The sequence below is a fragment of the Glycine max genome, chromosome 6, assembly GCF_000004515.6.
Source record: "Glycine max cultivar Williams 82 chromosome 6, Glycine_max_v4.0, whole genome shotgun sequence".
Classification (NCBI taxonomy): Eukaryota; Viridiplantae; Streptophyta; class Magnoliopsida; order Fabales; family Fabaceae; genus Glycine; species Glycine max.
Window position 1 is genome coordinate 2,329,534 of NC_038242.2, and position 15,758 is coordinate 2,345,291.

Genomic DNA, 15,758 nt, shown 5'->3' on the forward strand with positions numbered 1-15,758 from the left:
GCCTTCGAGGATAAGGTGACTAGTGATCGAGTTGTGAGAGTGAAAGAAAGAAAGGTTCATCTGCATCGTATCATCATTTTCTACGAGATTGCCGGCCCACAAAGTCGGTGATTATGATTTATGATGGACGCCTAGGTATTATGATCTGCTAAATTAGATTTCAACAATTTGTACCATGAAAAATAGGAAAAAGAATGATACTATAGGAATATTTTTAAAATATCATATAAATAAATAATATAACTCGTATCGGAAAAAAGGAAAAGAATACCATGCATATGTGCAGATCATTTTACGGAATCTTTATGTCAACAACATTATTACAATAATATTTTTATATTATGTCTAATTAAATAATAAAACAATTTCTTCCAAAGTTAATAAAATTGTGAAACATTATCGACGAAAATATGCGAATCCACATTTTATAAAATATCATCCCCTGCTTTTATGTAAAGATTTCAGAAGATAATACTTCACAGTGCAAACGATTTATTTATTTATTTTTATAATTGATACACGGGTAATAAAATGTTTAGTATAGATATTAGTGTTATTTGGAGTAAAAAAATGTTAAGCATTCATAAACTATTTAAGTAAGTCAAGAATAAATGCACTCAGACATCCTATGAACATTATCTAATCTCCATAGCTCCATTTGATGCATCAAGAGTGTGAACTAATGTCATGTCAAATTGTCAATATGATGGAAGGCTAGCTAGTGACATGTAGATAAAGTATCGATAGTTCAGTCATGCGCTTGCCATAAATCAAGAGAAGCTAAGGAGCCTAGATAAAAGGTCCATATGATTGGCGCTTAGTGGGGGGAATCAGAGTCCGAAAAATCTAATTAAAAGCATCAATGATATCTTAAACCAAAAAGGAATAACCGATTGTTCTCACCCCTCATGGTCATTTTATTTTATTATTCTCGTTACAGTCTCCATTAGTTCCAAATTAACTATTTTGTGTTTAAACATTTTCTCTTAACTGTTACTCCCCTCGAGTGCATGCCAATATTCAAGGTGAGAAAACACGAATAATGTAGTCATTAATATAAAGATTTGTACAAGTAAAAGTTTTAATACTATACTACTATTGTATTAGCTTATTCGGTACAATGGATTACTATATCGATCTAAAATTAGTGTTGTTCTTTTTTATAAGTTTTAAAATAAGCATTTTTGTATGGATTAGTTTTTTAAGAGAGATATATACTTTTTGTTTTAATTTATATGAAAACACAAACTGTTTTAAAAGCTTTTACTATGTCCGCCAAAAGCTCATAGATTATTATAAAAATTGTAAATGTTTAAAATAAAAAAGCACTTTATTTTAAATATGAAAAGCTACTATATCTAATCGTGAGAAAATATTGCTAATTTTAAATGTATAGAATCTTATTTAAACAACATTAGGGATGTGTTTGGCAAATCACTTTAGAAACTCATAAGTTACATCAGCATATAAATTAGTTTGACCAAGATGATGAAAATTTTATAATGATAGTTATATTCAAACAAAAAAATGTTTTAAATAAAGAAGGAACATTAATCAAAAGAAATAAATAAAAAGTTTAGTAATTATAGTAACCATTATTACTTACGTAAGGTTCAATAAATATAATTCTACTTTTACATCTTTCGAATAGTAAAAGCATTTTAATCTTGGGAAGTATTGTAAGTAAACAAACAATAAATAAAGGGAATCAATGATGGTGAATGTTGCAGAAGTCAAAAAATGCATAATCTTGTCATATATAGAATTGGCATAAAAATCGACATATCGATATTAAGTTGGCAACGCCCAATGGTTGAGGAATACATAGGATAAGATAATGTAGGTCGACAGGCTGAAGGCACATCATCTGGATTGAGTATCCGAATCGGAATCATCCTCTCTGTTCTGATTTGATTTGATTATCTGCTTTGCGCTTTCTTCCTCTAATTAACTCGTGAACCATATATCTTTGTCGTTTCAATTCTATAGATATAAACTAATACAAGGTGCTTTTCTGATCTTGCAAATGCCCTCCAACCTTTTTCACAAAAGTGCCTCATTAGCGGTGCCCAATTGAGGTGCTACGCAACCTCCACTTTCCAATAAATAAAATGTGAATCCAATTATTATTTGTTTTTTTATTATTCAATTCAAAATTTATGTATTTTCTTAAGTTTAACAAAAAATAATTTTATAAGTATTTCTTAGTAATTTGGTACCTTGAATATGGCGTACATTTCGGGCAACAAAGATAATTCCAACAAATAGTGACGATTTCCATTAAATAAATGGCGGAATATGAAAAAAAAAACTTCAACATCCAAGCCAATAAGTATGTAAAATGAGACTTACAAAATGTGCATGTAGACATGATATGTTTTATACAACCTAAAATAATAGGTAAAACAATTAGGTTTTTTTTTGTTACTCTCACGTGGAAAGAACCTTCAAACTTAGTTTTAGATATACTCCTGTCCGACTATTTTGTAGCCGTGTAGGCCTTGTCGTTTAATTTCTTTTACATAAAAAAAAAACTAGTTTAAAATTTCAGAAGATAAAATAGAAATTATAATTGAAATGTCAAAGCTAATTATATCAATATTTTTAATATATTCGGCTTACTGATGTTTTAAAGTGGATAATTATAAAAATAATCTTCTAAATATATTTTTCTTCTATACAGTATATTCAACCTTCGGAGGTTGTATACTATACATGTAAAAGAAAAATATGTTTAGAAGAATATTTTATAATTATTCACTGGTATATTAACAGACATATTTTATTTAAATAAACTAAAATATAATATATATTAATCTATATAATTTAAAGGCCTCTAAAAAAAGTTTATTAACTCAAGGAAAAAGACTGATTAATGGTTAGTTGTAGTTTTCAACTTTCAATTATTATCGTGCTGGCTATTCATTCTCGATTCTTATCCAACCTGCCGTCAAGAGAAGAAAAAATATTCAGGCAGTACAAGTGCCTAGGTACAGTTGTGAAAGAGATGCAATCATATCTCATGATTTTTGTTTAGAGTATCACCCCACTTGAAAAATTAATTAATTTCTTAGGGGATTTAACATTTTTTAAGATAAAGAAATATGAAAAGTGAAAAAAAAAAGTATTGGATAATTGGATAGTTTGTGAATAATCCCTTAAGCTAGCTATACATTTTACTGTTAACCAATGCTGTTGTTTTTATTTTTATTTATTTATTTATTTATTATTGTTATTATTATAAAGATCAATGCGACTTGTGTGAGGTCAATGACTCAATGTACAAGTTACATGATAAAATTTGGTTAAAGTGAGTTAAAATAAATTCATAAATTCGGATTAAAATAATCCAACTCACTTAACTTTTAAATATTGTTGTTTAAGTTTTAAAAATAAAGTAATGAAAAGTATTATTTTGTATTTTTATAATTTCTTAAAACAATATAATTTTATATTTTAGTTTTCTAGAAATGGTTACCTAGACATATTAATATATTCTAAAAGTACATTTCAATAATAAAAAAGTGGTTTTTCTTGGAATCTCTTTTTTCTTTTTCAAACCAACAACTCTTAACTCTTTGTATGTATTTTTATTTTGAATTTTAGGAGCGTTGAATTACCGATTTATGGTGACTACGTGTTATTTTTTTTTATTGTTTTACATATACAAAAAGTCAACGTTGTTTCTTGCAAGGACGAAAAGAACAATATTACATTAATTTTGAAAATTAAGAGAACAATTTGAACATTTTCATAATAGAGGAATCAAATTAAACTAATTAAATAAATAGAGAAACCAAATTAATAATTTAGCCAAAAATAACCTAAATTTTTCATTAAATATTGTTTTTAATGTGTTTTGCTTCCATCTTTTAAAAGAATTTATGATTTTACATATGTTGAAAAAATTTATGTAGATACAAGGATTTGATGTAGTTTATTTAAATATATAAAGTAATATATGTTTTTTCATAATTATTTCGATCATTTTTATAATTATACTTATCTATAAATTTTCAATTAATGTAAACTTATTATATATTAATACTTATATTATTTGCTTAAATATACCTTAAATATTTATTGACAATAAAGACAATTGAAAGGACCAATCAGTAAATTTAAAATAGAGACAGAAAATCTTACCCTTTGAGATAATTCTCACAAGCGAGATTCCTAACTTTTGAAATAACAATGACTTTGGAGTAGTCATAATATTGGGTCTTTAAATATTTAATTATTTTCTTTCAAAAAAATAATTATTTAATTTATTGGTGTTGATAATAGTTTGTTTGTTTTTAAATTTAAATGTTTCACGTACCTAATCCAAACACGAAGCTACTACGATTTATGCTAATGCACACTTTCTGTGGTTAAATATTACTGAAATAATTATTTATATCTCTCTGAAATATATTTCATATTTCGCCAGTGCGATATGGTACGTCACTCAAATGTACTGCCAGAACCCCACAGATGACCGAACCTTTACGCGCGTGCGACAATAATAATGCAGTAAACAATGATGTTGGCTACTGATTTTTACTTTTTTTTATATTAGTTTTCATATAACGAGAGCATAATTTTTTTCATACTTTTATTAATCAAATATTATCCTAAATAGTTTTTAAAATAATCATTATAAAAATAAGCACTCTTATAATATGTAATAATTTATAATTAAATAATAATATGAATTTTTTACACTTTAAATTATTTCAATTTTTTTAAGAGCACTAGCCAACTGTCAGGCCACTTCATAGACCCACATGAAAGATATAAAGCGTCATCAAAATGGTTATAATAGGACCCATTATAGTTTGTAGGTGTCACATTCACTTTCTTGGTGGGCACACAAATTAACAAGCCATATCTAACTACATCATTTTATTTTACTCAAAATAATAAATAATATTCTATCATAGCATTGCGCCCTGCTTCTTCATTTGCTTTTTAAGCAGTACTCTCAACTAGCATTTGACTCGTATTTGCTCGATATCCACCATGATTTTCATCATCATTCTTCCAGGGATTTGTCATTGACCAGTGCAATATGTTCACAACGGATATAATGAAAATAACTAATTACGTGAGGAATATTAGGACACCCACATGGATTTCACATTTGTCATTTTTTTTTTAAATACATTACATTTGTCACCGATTAGTGATAATGTTACGTTAATATGTTTCAAAATAGCATGACTAAATACATGTTATGTCGTCGTCAATCAATGAAAGAAATCATTTTAAATTTTTTAAAATTTATAATGACTAAAACAACTATAACTACGTAAGTAATATTTATAAAAATGCCTTCCAAGAAAAAGGTAATATTTATAAAAATTAAGAATATATTTTATTCTTATAATTGACAAATGATATGTTGAGTTATAATTAGAGAAATAATCAATGGAGATTCCAGTGCTAATTAGAGAGAAGGAGGAAGACTATATAAAAAAAATAAAGCAAAAGAGGAGGAAGAAAAAAATATAAATATGATAAGTGATATGGTATAATAGAAACAGAAAAATAACAAAAAAATAAGATAAATGATAATTAAATGTTTAATGTAGATGCATTTATAACTTTTTACTTCTTTCCTGAAAAAAAAAAACTTATTACTTCTAATAAAAAATACTCACGACAAATAAGTGATAAGGTAATGTATGATTGCCTAAAATATATGATTTTATCAAATAGGAATCTATCTTGATTGATTATAAAACTTAAAAAATATTTAATAAGGATATATTATTTTCTTTTCAAGGCGACCATATTCTATCAATCATAAAAAAAAATAAGAATCCAAATCTTTTGAAATCTAATCTAACATGTAACATACATCACAAACGTCTTTTTTCGGGCATCACAAATGTTACAAACGACTGATTGATATGTCTCACGTCTTGTAAGCTTTTTTTTTTGGAGGGGACGATTCTTGTAAGCTTCTTGAAACAAAGAAGGGATCGTTACGTGGGCCCATCTTCTTAACAAAAACCTGACGCATTTATTGCAATAAGGGTTTCAGGGTTGCCCATTCAAACTTTTCAATTGGGCTCACATTTCAACATTCAGCAGAGTTTTGTTATTCTCACCCTGGTTTTGGTGATTTCACACCTACAAATTTATCATGCAATGCCAGCCCGTTTAAAAATATTCTCACCCCCTTTCCCTCCCCTTTTACCTTCTTCCTCGTGATGTACATCCGTTCTCTCTTACATCTTCTCCTTCGTTTGGACCTAAAGATTTTTGGATCTCATTTTCTCACTGTTTTCGTCGTCCTATTCACCCATACGGCCATACTCACTCACTCACATCTTCATTCTTGTTAGAGGTGAGGTAACATTTTCGTGTGTGTTTCATATATAATTTCTATTTTGTATTTATACATAATATAGACACATTTTGTTGTGTATCTTGCTTGAATATACATCAGGAATATGTTATGTATCTTCACTAAATACGGAAATAATTTTGTTGTGTATCCAAACTATATGTAACAAAGATATATTAATGTTATTTGTATACATGAGATACGCTAGGAAATCATATTTACAATATGCGTCTATGTTAGATTCACAATGAGAATGTGTTTTAGTTATGTATGAAAGAAAATTTATTGGTTTATTTTAAGAAAAAAAATAGTTGTACACTAATAATATATATAAAAAAATTCATGTAATTATTTAATCACAATCAATGATAAATTTATTTATTTTTAAAATAATTATCTTAAAATGATTTAAAATATAATTTACGATGAAATGACATGCGGTGGAGAGCATTAAAGTCCTATTTTAATGTCCTGTTATTGTATTTGAACTTTTATGAATTGGTTTTTAACTTTCAACTACAAAATGGCCTGCATATGGTAAACCTAATCCATATATCGTAGTAGGACATGTGTTTGTGCACGTGGCAGTCATGCAGTGATCTCGATCTGGTTGGGTGCTGGCAACGTTGTACCTCAATGGCCCCACGTCATACTTGTCAGTCTGGCTGAGGTTCTGAATATCACAAAAAGACATAAATATCCTTTCCTAATATATTAGCTTTGTGATTATCCTATGATTAGTAAAATTAGCATTTAGCATTTATGTATAGGTATCTCCTTTACATTTCAAACAAATTATGAAATTAATTGGTATTCGTCAATTACAGCAACTGTTGTTTTTTCTTGTATTTTGTCGCCTGTTGTAAAGTGGAAAAATTAAATTTCGCGCGAGAAGAATGCATTTGTAAAGGAGAAGACAATCACGATTAGCATTTTATCCGGATAATTTTTCTATCCTATGTGCTAGGGGTATACGTTAATGAGTTAAAAGTGCAATTGTTTTAAAGCAATAATTTTTTTAATATTGATATAATAAAACTTTCTGATACTTTTTATTATTTAATCGCACTCTTAAGGCCTATGATATTAAAAATTTAAGCCAATTTATATAAACTCTTATGATAAATTTAAAAGGTTTAGGGATTTTTGCAGGCTGTATGGACTGATTTTAGTAAAATTTAAGACTTAACTTAATTAAATTTAATTGTTTTGGTTAAGTTTAATTTATATATTTTATTTTGAAATTTAACTTAACTCAACCTATTCATAAATGGTTTGATTTAGTTTAGGTCAACGAATTACTTATTAAAATTTGACTTTTTTTTTCTTAGAATTGTTATTTTATATCATGATTCATTTAAATATCTAATACAATTAATATAATATTATTAAATATCTGAAAGTAGAAAAATTGATTCATTTAATACCATCAACATGATATTTTAAAATTGACTAATACAAACTAAAACAAAATATTCTTCAACAAAATTTACTATAATAATTTATATCACAATTATTTTCTACAAACTAATGTTTTACAATAAAATTTGTTGTAACCAAGTTTACTATAATAAATAAATAAAATATGATTAACTAATATTATAAACATGACAAAAAAAATACGAAAAAAATGATAAAACAAATAATAATGTACTTAAAAGTAATACATTAAAAAATTATGATACTAGTAGACCTAACATGTGAAGTCTAAATATTAGAAGCATTTAAAGTCAAATAAAATAATTTTAAAATTTTTGATCGATTTTGATCTGTTTTATTTAATTTTAATCAGATTTATAAATCTAAACATATCACTCAATCTTGTATATGAACCATTTTAATTAATTCAATTTGATTTCGATCAAAATACATAAACAACCTAAATCAAATTATTCTCATCAATTTAAGTCGATTCGAATTTACATATGCTTACCTTAAACCTTAAATGCACCTGAAACGACATAGAAAGAAACCACCCAACATAAATTCAAATATCCAATTCCGAAAACAGATTAGAAAAAACTGATAGGGGTAGAAGAGTGATTTCACTTTGGTATTTGATGCTGATGCGCGCGGTAGAATGGTGGATCAATGGACTTAAAAGATTTTTTTTTCGCCAAACAAGAATATCTTATCTATTCGTTCATCATACTTGGTGTTAATACTGAATTCCCTTCTTTCTTTTCATAATTTTCCTTTTTAATTTCCACATGATTTTATTATATATGTCCCAATAGCAATGAAAATATAAACACTTTCTCCAAATTGAAACTGAACTCAGAACGTGATTTTTCAATTTTCATACTTTTTTTTTTGTTTTAAATTAATCCGTTTTCTGCAATCCAAACATTCACACAATCGCTAATTCTGAAAAATAAATAAATAAATGGTGTAGGTTTCTTTCTGCTGTATAGATAGAATGGGTTCTCTAAAAGGGCCAGTTGTGCTTGCGAAGGTGTGCAGTGTCTCTATGCCTATGGTTGGACCAATGAACGTTTGGTGTGTTAGAAGTGATTTTTGCTTGAATAAGATCATCTCTAGCGGAAGGAATATATAACAGTTGAGACAAAAGAAAAATGACTAGTCCCCTCAATTTGTAGCATTTGGAGCACTCCGAAAACCCCTTTAATAGGTAAATAAATAATTTCAATCAACACTACAGCATTAACTTCATCAAGATTAAAAAAATTACAAAAAAAGTCCTTAATTATGATTTGAAAGTGATTTTTCAATTTTATAATGTTCAGATATATTTGTAAAATTTTGAAATTATTTTCTATGATAAAATGTTTGATTATTTAATTCAAACCTACACTAAATTATGTTATATGAAAATATGTTGCACAGGAGGAGGATAAAGGGAAATCGTTATAGCGGTATAGGGCCCACACGGATAAGGGAATGAAAGTTTCCACGATTGGAACGAGGGGTTATCGGACCTTATCAACTTGACAAATCCGACATTTAATCTAAATTAATTAAATTGGTTTGATTTGTTTTGTTAGTTTGAATTGAATTCAATCAAATCAAATAGATATATATTATTAATTTTTATTATTTTTTAAATGGTGAAATTACTTATATTTTTATGTCATTTTGTATAAATTTTTTATTTTATATTCATTATATATACTCATAGAAACTTACTTTGACATTTTTATTTTTTTCTCACGTAACCCTAAAAGGATGTTAGACTTGAACACTCACATAGGCTCCTCCATTTGTAACTTCTTCATGATAGTAGTTGATGTTCAAACTTCTATGAGTTTGGCATTGGTAAGATAATTTTAATCTTTAGATCTCATAATAAATTTAATTAATTTGGTGTATGCCACAGCATTATATGTTAATTTTAGAATAAAATTATTATTTTATATTTTTTTTAAACAATTTTTTATCAGATATTCAATTAACTAAACTGAACCAATCCAATTTGATTTAGTTCAGATTAGAAAAAAAATCTAAAACCTAAACTAATTAAAATCAATCAATTCAGATTTTATTTTCCTCCAAATCACACACGCGCGTGGATAAATTTTTTAATGTTCATCATTGTTCATATTTTTGTACTCATTGGATTCATTTCTCTAACACGCACGTCGCACGGCCACGAATAGATTTGTTTTTATCGATTGATTTTAATGTTTTATAATTTATCCCACCCTGAAATTCGAATAGAATAATTTGTTTAAAGAAATGTCAACAAATACATTATTTTTCACTTCAGTAAAAATGATTCAAAACACCGAATGAGGATGAAGAAATTAAAGAGGGAGGTAAATTGACGCCAAGGCCTACATCAACTAATAAATGGTGGGCCCACCAAGGCGAAGGTAGCAACATCTGAAATAAAAGCTCATGCAGATAATTTATATGTGAGTGAGGTGAAGCATATCATATAGTAGATTCGTGCATCTATTCCTCATTAACTTTCCTTTGTCTTTTGAGAATATAATGTGTTTTGAATTTTTACCTTAGCATTAATTTTTTCTTCCGCCGACGCTCCGTGTGTCTGCTACATTATTATTAACCAACACCCTGAAAGGGATTTGACCCTTAACCTGCGTGTCATTCACCCCAAAGCAAAACGTTATAAATATTCAAATTTATCTCTGCCATTTATTTCTGTTTCACTACCACTTCCATCTTCGTTGACATGTCTACCAATCTCTGTTAGTAACCTTCCTTTTTCTTTTTCTTTTTTCTTTCTTGATAGAAATTGTATCATTATAGGAATTTTTCATCGTTATTTCAATGTTTCTTGGTTGAGAATTTGCACCAAGATTCCATTTCTTTTATATTAAGGTTTAATTTAGCTGAGCATAGTGTGATTCAATGGATTGGATACTTGTCAAGAAGTTGAGTCTTCATGAAATTAATCCTCAGAACTTTTGTTACTATTGATTAGGCTTTGAAGGAATGGATGAAAGGCGAGAGAGGAAGTTGAGTTTTGAGAATAATTCTGAGGATGATAGATGGGCAAAAATTGGTAGCCTGAAAAAGAAAGCATTATTCGCGTCCACCAAATTTAGACATTCTTTTAAGAAGAAAAGAAGCAGAAAAATTGATAGCAGGAGCAATTCCCTCTCCATTGAGGATGTGCGAGATGTTAAAGACCTTCAAGCAGTGGATGCATTTCGACAGGCACTAGTGTTAGATAACATGCTTCCTCCAATACATGATGACTATCATATGCTATTGAGGTTACAAACCCTCCTTACTAGTTAGTGGTTACATTCACATATGGATATAGTTTAAAACTGAATTCAACATATTTCTTGCAGATTCTTGAAAGCAAGGAAGTTTGATATTGAGAAAGCAAAGCACATGTGGGCCAATATGATCCAATGGAGGAAAGAATATGGTACAGATACAATTATGGAGGTGATCCATCTTATACATTAATATATGTTTAATTTGATAATCTGAACATTGATTTTTTTCTTTCTTTCGGAATTTGGGGTTCATGTATATTACACTGTGGTTTCTACTCTATAGGATTTTGAATTCAAGGAGTTGAATGAAGTCCTGAAGTACTACCCGCATGGTTATCATGGTGTAGATAGGGAAGGAAGACCTGTTTATATTGAGAGGCTAGGGAAAGTTGATCCCAATAGGCTTATGCAAGTAACTACCTTGGAAAGGTATTTGAGATACCATGTGCAGGGTTTTGAGAAAACATTTGCTGTTAAGTTTCCGGCTTGCTCAATAGCTGCTAAAAGACACATAGATTCAAGTACAACCATTTTGGATGTTCAAGGCGTGGTAAGTTTTATTGTATGTCTAAATGGCCAATGAATGTTTTCCATTTTAACTTAAAGTTAATCAAAAGTTAAGAATGGAGTTTATATTATTATGCTGTCTTTTGCTTTCTAGGGCTTCAAAAACCTAACAAAGTCTGCACGGGAACTCATCACCCGGCTGCAGAAGATTGATGGTGATTACTATCCTGAAGTATGTAGGTTTAATCTTCACTTTATTTATGACTTCAGAATTTTCTTATTGTTCATGTAGTGCTTCCAAGTTCTAATCTCTAAATGATACTGTGCAGACACTCTTGCCAAATGTTTATCATTAATGCTGGTCCTCCTGGTTTTAAAAATCTCGAACATCCTCAAAGGAGAGGGAATTGCTCTGGCTAGCACCCTTTCTGCGTATTTTCTTGAAAGAATGTCTGAATTTGCTCGACGCATTTAGTGCTTTCTTTTTTCAAACTGCCAAAATTCTTACCCATCTATCATCCTCCAAATTATCCTCAAAATTTAGTCTCCCTCCTTTCATCCAATCCTTCAAAGCCTAATAAAATATAATAAAGTTCTGATGATTAATTTCATAAAGAACTTATTTCTTGACAAGTATATTGTTTTAATCATCACTTTTTTTCTGACTTCAGAATTTTCTTATTGTTCATGTAGTGCTTCTAAGTTCTAATATCTAAATGATACCGTGCAGACACTCTGCCAAATGTTTATCATTAATGCTGGTCCTGGTTTTAAGATGCTCTGGAACACGGTGAAAACATTTCTTGATCCCAAAACTACTTCAAAGATTCATGTATGTGATAATTTTTTGAGCTAGTGTCTATAGTTTTAAAGGATTCCATTGAAGTAATTACCTTCTATAGTTTTGGTGTGGAGATAATTTATAGGTATAGGATTAATGTACTTGAATGTTGTTCCATTAGGTTCTTGGAAACAAGTTCCACAGTAAATTACTTGAGATTATAGATGAGAGGTAACACTACATTCAATTCTGTTAACGGAGTTTTCTCTCAATCAACTAGTTTTGTTATTTGAAAATTCTAACTAACCGTAAGTTCTCAGTGAGCTGCCAGAATTTCTTGCTGGTAGTTGCACTTGTGTAGATCAAGGTGGTTGTATGAGGTCTGATAAAGGGCCATGGCAAGACCCAAACATTTTAAAGGTTTGCTACTTATCATGTAATTTTTATACAGACTGTGTTATTCAGTAAGTTTTAATTAGTCCTCTCAGGCTTTCTGTTCTACTTTGCATCTTACTGAGTCTGTGATTCAACTAGAACAATTTTGGGCATGCAGATGGTTCTTAGTGGTGAAGTAGGATGTTCTAAGCAAATAGTAACAGTTTCCAATGATGAGGGGAGGGTGATTGAATGTGACAAGATATCTTATCCAATGGTACAGTTTCCATTTCCATCTTGAACCCTGCAAAATGATTAAGTTGAGAACTCTCAGTTTCAGATATTGTAATAACAATAATCTTATCTTTCTTTGGATTTTGGGTTTCTGAGAAAACAGATTAGAGGTAGCGATACATCTACAGGAGAATCAGGATCTGAAGTTGAAGATATAGCTTCTCCCAAAGCATGTGGGAATTGTATAAGCTCTATGTTAACTCCTGTCCTTGAAGAAGTGAGTGACCATGATATTGATCCTGAAGTTTCAATAAAAAAAATGTTGCAATGAATTTAATGTAACTGCCTTAATGTTTATCCAGGCAAGAATGGTTGGCAAGACTAGTCATGCTGGAAGTTTAGTTGAGTATGTTCCCATGGTTGACAAAGCCATTAATGTTGGATCAAAGGAAAAGCAAGCAACACCTCGAAAGTTATTTTGTTCAACAGGTTATGCACGAGCACAATTATTGGTTTTGACATGCTATAATTATTAGCTAAGAATAGATATTACTGTTATTTAAGACTGCAGGGCTGGATGTAGACACTTCTTTTGTTTTTTAGAACTTGGTGAACTTAATCAACAATGACATTATCAAAATGTCTGTCATAATTAATTTCTACGTTGACATAACAAAAAAATCTAAAGGAATGAAAAACTTACAATTTCAATTCAATCATTACCCCTTGTGCTTAATATTTTTTTTTCTTCACAGCTTTGAGTTCGTTGAATCTGTACTTCTACTTACCCATCCCCAAGAAAAATACATCAAACTACTTGAACACTTGCATGTGAAATAAAATTTTCTTTATGATGCAAAGACAAATAAATGTATACATTGAATTAAGATAGTTAATGTTACTTAGAATTGATTGCTGAATTTATTTTTTTCTATTGAGTACTGAAAATGTGAAAAATCTGACTGTTACAGCGGGCTTCATTTTGGCCCTATATACTTTTGCTCGATCAATAACATTTCGTGTCACTAAGGGAATGCGGTACTCAGAATCTAATTCTGCCAGAAATATACTTAACATGACTGTTGACTCAATATCCAAGGGGGAATCTCGTCCTCCTTCATATTCTCCCGGCGGATTCACAAAGGCAAACCTTCCCTCATCTACCTTAAAACGCCTTGGTGAGCTTGAAGAGAAAGTTGATATGCTACAGTCAAAGCCTAGTGTGATGCCACATGAGAAAGAGGAGCTACTTAATGCTGCTGTTTATCGTGTCGATGCATTGGAAGCAGAGTTGATTGCTACAAAGAAGGTATGGACTCTGTTGTATGCTTATTATTAATGTGCATTGCTCAATAACTTTTGGTGTATATTTAAAGATTACTGTGTTCAACTTCATAAACAGGCTTTGTACGAAGCTTTGATAAGACAAGAAGAGCTTATGGCATATATAGACAGTCAGGAAAGAGACAAATTCAAGGCAAGTCAATGATATTTGCATGGTGTTTACGTCACACACCAACACACATACACATAATGTAAAAGAGAAAAAGAAAAAGTAGGTTCTAGTTACCTTAACGTCGTGCATGGTGCATGGGAATTCTTAAAAGTTTGTTCAATCTGTTTGTAAAGCAGAGAAAGGGTTGCTGGTGAAGAGAATACTGCACATGGTCGAGCTGTTCGGTGGTATCATACTTCTCTCTCTTTCAACATGTATAATACGAGGAGAAACAATTGACGTGTAATAATGTATAAAATTACGGTTAACATTGGGTACTGAGTCTCTATTTTCCAAGTATGGTGATTTCAATAACATACTTGAGAAGGGAACTAGAGGCTTCTTCATTTGAACACTGTTTTGTTTGGGTATTCGAAATGAATAATGTTACACCCAAACACTTACATACAAATTATTTCATATTTATATAATTTTCATTATCTAATTACAATTAATTCTACTTTGATGTTTAGAATTTACATTTTGATTTTGCTACCTTAGTGCCTTAAGATTTTTCATTTCGAATAACCTCCTTATTGGCATTTTTTCTTAAAGATATATAATGAAAATTAACTATTTAAATTCAATGAAATGCAAAGACAAAAAGAACTTCATAAAATATCTAGATCTTCTCGTATATAATTGAGCAGCCTTAAGTTGATGATAAATAACATTTAGGGTATGTTTTGTAGGAGAAAAGTTTTGGTTTCTCAGGAATTATAGGTTGAAAATTTTAGTTTTTCTGTTTGTTATATATTTAAACAACAAAATATTACGGGAAAAAGATATTTCTCAAAAATATTTTTTTTAATCAGTTTCTTATAAAAAAATTCCTATAAAGAAAGTGAGAATCTTATTTTGCGAAATTTATTTCTTCTTTTATTGCATTTAAAATATGTTATATTTATTAAATTATATAATGTGATAACTAATTAAAATAAATAATCGATAAAATATACATAACTTTTTAATTCTCGAGAAACTTATCTAAAGATTTTTAATAATCAATCAAATAAATTTTATTCATTCTTAGAAAACATAATTCCCATTTATCAGGAATCATAATTTTCGAACATAAAAAAACTTCTCTTCGACCAAACTGCACCCTAAATTCTAAATTCCTGCGGACCAGCACTAGAGCCTCTTCGTGTAGTAGATGAAAGATGAAACAGAGAAATCAAAAAGATCACCAGACACTGCAACTCTATCCAGATCCTCTTATTTAGCAAATGCAATTTTCTTTTTAAAAAAACTCGTAGTATTGACGGCAATGAATTCCTGAAAGTTCAATTTTGATACATTTTCATAACTCTA

The 15,758-nt window shown here is 29.4% G+C and overlaps 1 protein-coding gene across 2 annotated transcripts; it reads left to right on the forward strand.

Moving 5' to 3' along the window:
• The first annotated feature begins 10,250 nt into the window (after nt 1-10,250).
• On the forward strand, nt 10,251-14,889 carry LOC100811161 (phosphatidylinositol/phosphatidylcholine transfer protein SFH6). 2 transcript variants are annotated; one of them, XM_041016242.1, is made up of 14 exons: nt 10,251-10,509; nt 10,746-11,040; nt 11,122-11,221; nt 11,336-11,602; nt 11,714-11,791; nt 12,290-12,391; nt 12,522-12,571; nt 12,661-12,760; nt 12,894-12,992; nt 13,113-13,226; nt 13,312-13,438; nt 13,921-14,258; nt 14,352-14,426; nt 14,579-14,889. In XM_041016242.1, the coding sequence occupies exons 1-14, from the start codon at nt 10,494-10,496 to the stop codon at nt 14,597-14,599; spliced, it is 1,782 nt and encodes a 593-aa protein (XP_040872176.1). In that variant the 5' UTR covers nt 10,251-10,493; the 3' UTR covers nt 14,600-14,889. The 2 variants fall into 2 exon arrangements, with proteins under 2 accessions (XP_040872176.1, XP_003527684.2); XM_003527636.5 differs by having other exon boundaries at nt 10,253-10,509; nt 14,582-14,889.
• Nucleotides 14,890-15,758: the final 869 nt, after the last annotated feature.